Source organism: Telopea speciosissima, unplaced genomic scaffold, assembly GCF_018873765.1.
Source record: "Telopea speciosissima isolate NSW1024214 ecotype Mountain lineage unplaced genomic scaffold, Tspe_v1 Tspe_v1.0599, whole genome shotgun sequence".
Taxonomy (NCBI): Eukaryota; Viridiplantae; Streptophyta; class Magnoliopsida; order Proteales; family Proteaceae; genus Telopea; species Telopea speciosissima.
The window spans coordinates 1-8,287 of record NW_025317935.1 but is presented as its reverse complement, the minus strand read 5'-3'; the positions used below and the strand labels follow the sequence as shown (position 1 = coordinate 8,287).

Below are 8,287 nucleotides of genomic sequence, written 5' to 3'. Positions count from 1 at the left end.
TGTAGAAGATGCTACATTTGGCTCAGTATGTTTTATCTGAGTCAATCTAAAGTTTGATATCAACGGTTTGGGACTTTACATGTCACACCCCGAAATCACCCCTGGGAGGATCCGCCAGTTGACCCGAATACCCGTTGTATTCAAATATCTCCAGGATCCGGATACAGTAAATACAACTCACAAGCATTTCCAAAGAACAAGATAACGAAATATTTCATAGATCAGAGTACGCTAAAAGTTAGTATTTACACAAAGATCCTAGTTACATTGTTTTTCCCATTTCCCACATTCAGTTACATCATATGAACAGCCCCAAAGGCGAACATGTAACCCTAACTAGTATTTACAATGGATCTTCAGTTATCAAAAGAATGTAAGGAAAACATCAAAATGAAACAAGAAGAGAGGTTCTCGTCATCAAACCCTGTCTTCCAGGGATATCCTAATCACTCGCGTGATAGGGATCACACCCCTTTGGGTCCAAACCAACATGCTCACAATTACCATCAACCTCCTCCTCGAAGTAATCCTCTCAGCCACCATAAAATCTACCTGCAAGATCATCTAAAAAAAAGGAATTCCACAGGGATGAGTTCCATGGACCCTAGTGAATGAAGATAAACCATACAAGCATTCGCAAACACAAGATCCTATATGCATGGGATTCAGTTTTAATCTTAATTCCACCAAACAACAATGTCTAAGTCTCTAAGTTTATGCTACGGTAACAACTGGGGAAACATTCACGGCTTCTTCTGCACCTTATCGCACCGAGTCCGTAGCCATTACCCTGGGAGCCCTTACAGGTCATGGTCTCACATACCACCCATTGGCAAACCCCGATAATCATAGCCTACCCTATCCTGGGTAACAACCAACTCCTCAGACATCAGGGAGCTATGATCACCCAACACCTGTACACATGTTGGTAAGGGTTGTAGCACCAGGGTTTGACATTCTTAACCTTTTACATATTAAATGGTATAGTACGATGTGTACAGTGCTCCCGCATCCCATACTACGTACGACACACCATACTCTTCGTTTCCAAGCCGAATACGACATCTAGACTAGCATAGCAATGATTCACATTCCAACACACCATACCATCACATCAATAACCATCCATAGTTCCATAATTCATATGCCATAAACAAGAATAAATCAATGGAACAGTTTCAAATAATATATAAGAATGAATCTCATACATATGCATGACACCTAACAAAATAACTAAATGAAATAAACATTCCCAAAAAAAGAAATTAATTGTCTATCCCCACCCACCTTGTTGTATTTGGGATCGCGAAGTTGAATTGGTTCTCGAGTCAGTTGCCAATAGGTCTCAACGATCAAACGATTCTATCCTAAGATTAATAGACCATACACATGTATTAAAAAGTGTCTAAGTGTAGGTGGGGCCCAAGGATAGTATTAGGGTTAGGTTAGGTTCAGAATCAAAATCAGACTTGACAACAACTCTGGTCGATGGGAGTGGTTGACCAATGACATTGACCAGAGTGATATAGTATTTAGGCTCATAATTTTCCTGAGATGGTCATTCTCAAGTGGATGGGATTAGTCAACCAGAGATTTTGCAGCAAACAAAATCAAGATCGAAACAGGGGTTCGGGGGGGAGGAGTTGACTAGATTTTAACCAATTGCTTATCAGAATGGTGGCCACACATAGAATTGGGTCCATGTAGCTTAATTTGGCTAAGGGAAAGGGATAATCTGATGTTTTGATTTGGGGAATGGGGGCATGCATGGGTTTTGTGTCCCAAGTTCATGGATTCAGCCATGCATGGCTGGAATTGGTTACCAATGCTCCAATTCAAGCATAACAGTGAAGCATGGTTAGTAATTTTGTTAAAATAATGTTAGGCTCGAATTAAGTATGTATTAAGTAGATTGGGTTTAATTTCACAATTTAAGGTTAATTGACATGCATATAAGTTAGGCATTTGAGTTCTTGTTTCAGAATTGGGCTAAGCACTAGGGTTTTGGATTCGAGAAGGAATTAAGGAAACAAAATTTTGATCAGGTTAGAGAGATTACCTAGGACTTGGAAGCAAGGATGAGTTCCACTTGATTCCTTCAACCAAACCGGGCAATTGGTAGAGAATTCTGATTTTAGAAAAGGTTTAATATAAGAGAATGAATTGAGATGACTGTAGACACCTCATTGTGTCCTTCCCTCGAAGGTTTCCCGTAACGATGATGAGTACCCTCCAAGGCCTAGAGCCGGTGTATCTGTGGGTGTAGCGTCAGTGTGTGCTGCCTGAATCCGTATACTAATCGCTCTTTCCCTTTGCTGGAGTCCAAACCAGAGCCTCCAACCAATTTTTTGCCACTTTTGACCTATCCTTACATATGGGGCAGTGAAATGACCATATTCTTGGGATAACATACCAAGAATTTCCTAAAATCATTTATTTCATTCACATCAACTTCACAACTATCTACCAAAAAAAAAAAGTCACAACTAACTAAATGAGTACACAAAGGGATGGGCCTAAATCCAAGGAACAGAAACCCGAGGGACCAAACCATTCTACATGTTGTTACCCAAAAAAAAAAAAAAACACCATTCAGTTGGATTTGTTGCTTATCATGAATATCGTATGTCACGATAGGAAACCAATATAACCCACTCACAAGTCACACCTTGTGACTTCCCATTCCAAGATTACTAATATGGAGCTCTTGTTTCTCTCCCTGCTCCTCCTAACAATTCTCTTCCTCGCATTCTCAGTTCACTTCTTCACCTTAAAATACAAGCGTATCAATGGTGCTCACCTGCCTCCGGGAAGATTAGGATGGCCTGTCATTGGTGAAAGTGTTGAGTTCTTCTCAATGGGACGGAAAGGGTCGCCGGAGAAATTCATCACTGATAGGATGAACAAGTACTCGACTGAAATCTTTAAGACTTCATTGCTAGGGGAATACTTCATAGCCTTTTGTGGTCCTATTGGGAATAAGTTTCTCTTCTCCAATGAGAACAAGCTTGTCGCTTCTTGGTGGCCACGCTCAGTTGAGAAGATCTTCCCCTCTTCTCTCCAAACCTCTACTATTGAGGAATCCAAGAAACTGCGTAAGCTGCTCCCGGGTTTTTTAAAGCCCGAGGCGCTACAACAGTATCTTGGAATTATGGATTTGACTACCAGGAGACATTTGGAAACTAATTGGACTAATAAAGAAGTGGTCATGGTGTATCCTCTGGTTAAGAGTTATACCTTTTCATTGGCTTGTAGATTGTTCATAAGCATTGAAGATCCTGATCATGTCGCAACATTTGCCAAATATTTTCATGTCTTAGCGACTGGGATCATATCTATGGCTATTAATTTCCCTGGGACACCCTTTAATAGTGGGATCAAAGCAGCAGAAATTATACGAGAAGCGTTGTTAAAGATAATCAAGAAGAGAAAGAAGGATTTGTTGGAGAATATGATTTCACCAACACAAGATATATTGTCACATATGCTTACAATGACCAATGAGAGTGGGCAGTTCATGAAAGAGATGGATATTGCAGATAAAATTCTTGGGTTACTAATTGGTGGTCATGACACTACAAGTTCTGTCATAACCTCCACCATGAAATATCTTGCAGAGCTACCAAAAGTCTATGATGAGGTGTTGAAAGGTAAGTACTATTCATCTTTGAATTAGAAATAAATTAGAGGTCCTATTAAGGGTGTTAAACGGTCCGATTTCAATTAAACGGTTCGGTTTGATTTGGTTTTGACTGCTCGAGGGTAGAAAACGTAGTCGGACCGTTTAACTAAACGGTCTCATAATCAAAATCTAGACCGTTTGGTAAACGGTTTCGATTAAATAGTTCTTTGCAGTTTGACACGGTTTCAATTAGACGGTTCCATACACATTTATACTCTATTTACTAATACTAGTTATTAGTTATTATTACTAAGTTATTAGTTTTTTTTGAAAAAAAGGATATCATTAATGAAGAAACGTGACTGCATAGTAGTAGCTACTTGCTAGGTTTTGACTTTTAGTTTATCAAAAAAAAAAAAAAAAATTAAGTTTTTAAACAGTTAGACGGTTTGATTATAATCGATTTTAATTGGATTACATGATTTGAAACCATTGGATTAATCAGTCAAAATCGAACCGAACTGATTAAATAAATGGTATCATTTCTAAAACCATAACCCCATCATTTAACTAAACAGTCTACCAGTTTCGATTTAAATGGTTCGGTCTGTTTCGATAAACGGTTTGGTTTGGTTTTGACACCTTTAGCTCCTATGCCCTTAATTAGATTTAATCTGAAGATTTTCCTTTAATTTTACATGGTTAATCATATTATACATTTTAAATAAGTTTGTTACATGAAAAAAAAAAAATCAAAACAAAAACCCCAATCCCTTTCCTTTGGGCCTCTTCTCGATCTCAACTCGCAAAACACAAAATCTATTGCAGCTGTTCCCCTTCTTCTTCTTCTCCTCCGTCTCCATTCCTATTTATGTTCACTAGCGACCAACGTGTCTACATCCAAGGCTGAAATGTGAGGAAGTTGGAAGATATTATGCTTTGCATGATGCATTTTGAATTGAAATAAGGGATAATTTATTGTCTTTATTTCAGTTGTGTGCTTTTTTTTTTTTTTTTTTTTTTTGATAAAAAATATTGTCTACATGCTATTGTATTGTTTATTAAGTGGTGCATATCTCTTACATAGTGAATATGTACTCATATTTTCTCTTACAAGCTGACCATATTAAACAGGTACCGTATTATTGCCATACGCGTTTTATTATATCGAATTTTTGAAAAGTATTATTCTCGTATAACCTGTTTAATTGCCATACATAATCATACCTGTTTTATTGTCGTTCCTGAACTTACTAATTAATCTCTTTCTTGGCATGTGGACCCCCTGCATACAAATCGGTGTCGATTAATTCGGTTTTAATATTTTAATTTGATTTTGGGTTGGTTCAGTTCAAAATACAACATGTGGAAAACAAAACCAAACCAAAATCGAATAGGGGCTCTTTTACAAATCATAACCGAACTGGCATGGTTTGATTTTGGTTCAATTTTTATATGGTTTTATAATCGGTACACTATTCGGTTTTGGTCATGTTTTTAATTGATTTATTTGGACAAACTTTATATCATCACCGACAAAAGAAAAAAAAATCCATGTTTGTTAAGGCCATACTCCACAAAATCTTTTCCAAACATTAGAAAAGAAAAGAACTTATCATTCACATTCATTAATACATTAAAAAGGAATATAATTTATTCGATTTGGTTCAAATTGATGGTTTAACCTAAGGATATCTAGGATATGATGGTCTGAATAGACTATACATCAAATTTCAGATCCAAATGTGATCATTTTCCCCCATCCAATACCGGATGCAGATCGTCTATGGTGCAGCTGCCCATCCTGCCTGTGCTGCGTAGATATAGGACCACACGCAAAGACCACCTTACCCCCACTCGGGCAAGGCGTTCTGGTAGGGGTAAGGCGGTAATTTATCGCCTTGCTGTGTCTTGGCAGTAGGGTCTTGCTGGGCAGCTCGGCAGTAGAGGATCAGGGCCTGTTTGTCACCATATAACCCTTTCTCCTTTATACTTTGATAACAGAGCAAAGAGAGATTGCTGCATCAAAAGAACCTGGAGAATTGCTAAATTGGGAAGATATTAAAAAGATGAAGTACTCATGGAATGTAGCATGTGAAGTAATGAGACTTGTCCCACCCCTTCAGGGAGCTTTTAGAGAGGCTTTAATTGACTTCACCTATGCAGGATTCTCCATTCCAAAGGGATGGAAGGTATATATTGTAACTATTAACTCAAAGTTAGTATCATACCAATGAGTTAAAATTAATTACCCAATTACATGTTTGCAGATATATTGGAGTGGGAGTTCAACACACAAGAACCCCAAATATTTCCCAGATCCTGAACAGTTTGATCCTTCAAGGTTTGAAGGAACTGGACCTGCTCCTTATACATATGTTCCTTTTGGAGGTGGACCTCGAATGTGCCCCGGCAAAGAGTACGCTCGATTGGAGATACTTGTTTTTATGCACCATGTGGTTAATATGTTCAAATGGGAGAAAATTATCCCTGATGAGAAGATGATTTTCAATCCAATTCCGGAGCCAGCAAAAGGACTTCCAGTTCGCCTCAAACCTAATCACTAGGTTTGAGGTATCAATACATTACCATGGCACCAATTAACTCCATGAGTGTAGAAACTGTATCAGAAACTTGTGATGATATATGTGTGTACAAGTTGTAAAAGCTAGAAAGCACAATCTTTTATACTGAACAATGTAAGAATCCTGGCAGGATTGGCCAAGATCATGTTGGATTTACTGTAATTAGAATCAAATTTGCATCGTAATTGAAAAATTAAGTGTGATATGGTCCCTAATCTCAATTTTTAAGATCTTTGTTGCAGTAATATATTCTCTGGCTCCACTTTGTTACTTTGTTACATATGTCATGAATTAGATATCAAGAATCCAATATGACCTTATCAAGAAGGTCCCTTTGGAAAGAGAGGGAAGTTTCTTTTGTTGGATTTTATGTGTCCATGATCAAACCCAAGACTAATGTCCAGAACAAGATCGATGAGGTAAGGGTGTTAAACAATTCGATTCGATTTGAACCGTTCAATTAAATGGTCTCAATTTTAAAACCATAATAAGTGGCAGATCCAAATGGTCATGTGGCCCAAAACATGGCCACTGCTAAGGGACATTCAGAGAACCTGATTCCAGAAGCAATGGACACACTAGAGACCTTGGCCTCATCTGCATCTCAAACTGAACAGCAAGAGGGGAGGAACTAATTGTTAGTCTTCTGCTGCCTATAAAGCATGAAATCTTTTGATCATCCTACCTGCATGTTTTGTTGAAGTTTGTGAGTTGTAATGGGGCTTTTTCTCCTTATAGTGTACAGTAAATGTTACTTCATAAAAGGCCGAGTATTATGAGGGAAAAAGATCTCTGTCCGGGAGAGTGGCCTACGCCAGCACTCCCATGAGTCTATCTCTCTCCTCCCGATGTGAAAAGACACCTCTGCCACCTTGTTTTAAGGAGGAGAGAGATAGACTCATAGGAGTGTTGGTGTAGGCCACACTCCCGTATAGAAAACTGCTTCCCTATGATAAAATACCATCAAAACTTAGATGTTTCTAATTTCATACAACTCGTTCTATAATCACATTGATTTTTAGCCTTATCTATTTAACAAGTAAGCAGAAGACTCTGTTCCTTTATTGGTAATAAAGCCCAAATTGGCAGAACTGTGTTACCTTTTGTTGTGAATATTTTCATTTCCACATGCAATTGAGTTGTGCTCCTAATTGCAAGCTTATTAAGTAACCTGTGTACAGAAAGTATACAGCTTAGGTCCAACAGTATTTTATAACTATACTGTTGAACACAACTTCTAAATGTCTAGTTAACATTGACTGCAATTTTTATTTCCTTTGCAATTTATTATCATTGTTGTGTCACCAGGTTTCTAAGACATGTTTAGATGTTAGACTACAAAATATGTTTGCTCACTGGCTTTACTAATCAGTTAGAAAAGTTGTGGTGACAGGTTTGCTTGGAATTCCAAGCTGAAAACCAAGAAGCTTTGATGACATCAGAAAAAGGCAACATAGAATGCCTCCTAGGATGTTCAGAGAACTGCTAAAATTCCTTATCTAACTTCTGAACCATTCCACGGTCCTGAAACTTGGTTAACCTTTTGGGATTGGTGTGTGGTTTGTGTGATATCATAATAAAAAAAACATGTTGCTTTTTGTATGCTGGGTGTGTAGGTTTAGTCCCACATCAGGTGTGTGATTGTGGTGTGTGTTGTGTATGTCCGTCATTTCACGGTCCTAAAAGTCGGTTAACCTTTTGGGATTGATGTGTGGTTTGTGTGATACCTCTACTAAAAAAAAAAACTTCTAAACCCTAGTTCCTTGATCTGGAACTTTGAAAATTTCAAATTAATCTAGTTAGTTTCCAATCCAAACCCTCCATCTAGATTGACACTTTAGTGGATGATGTGAGGGGCACAATGAAGTTGTTGGAAGTTTTCATCCCATAGATCAAAACTTAGCCCGAACTGTTAAGACGGATCGAAACAATCGAAAATACTTGGACCGAACCGAAACGATCCTTATCGGATTGGCTTTGGACTAGGGTATGGCGCTACCGGGTGAAAATCAGACCGCACTGAACCAACCGATATCCAAACCGAAAACCGAACCTAATGAAACTGATAAGAAGTCATTGA

The 8,287-nt window shown here is 38.1% G+C and overlaps 1 protein-coding gene across 1 annotated transcript; it reads left to right on the top strand.

Moving 5' to 3' along the window:
- Positions 1 to 2,698: 2,698 nt before the first annotated feature.
- Positions 2,699 to 6,189, top strand: LOC122648217 (beta-amyrin 28-monooxygenase-like). The gene is made up of 3 exons (XM_043841467.1): positions 2,699 to 3,650; positions 5,627 to 5,814; positions 5,893 to 6,189. The coding sequence occupies exons 1-3, from the start codon at positions 2,699 to 2,701 to the stop codon at positions 6,187 to 6,189; spliced, it is 1,437 nt and encodes a 478-aa protein (XP_043697402.1).
- Positions 6,190 to 8,287: the final 2,098 nt, after the last annotated feature.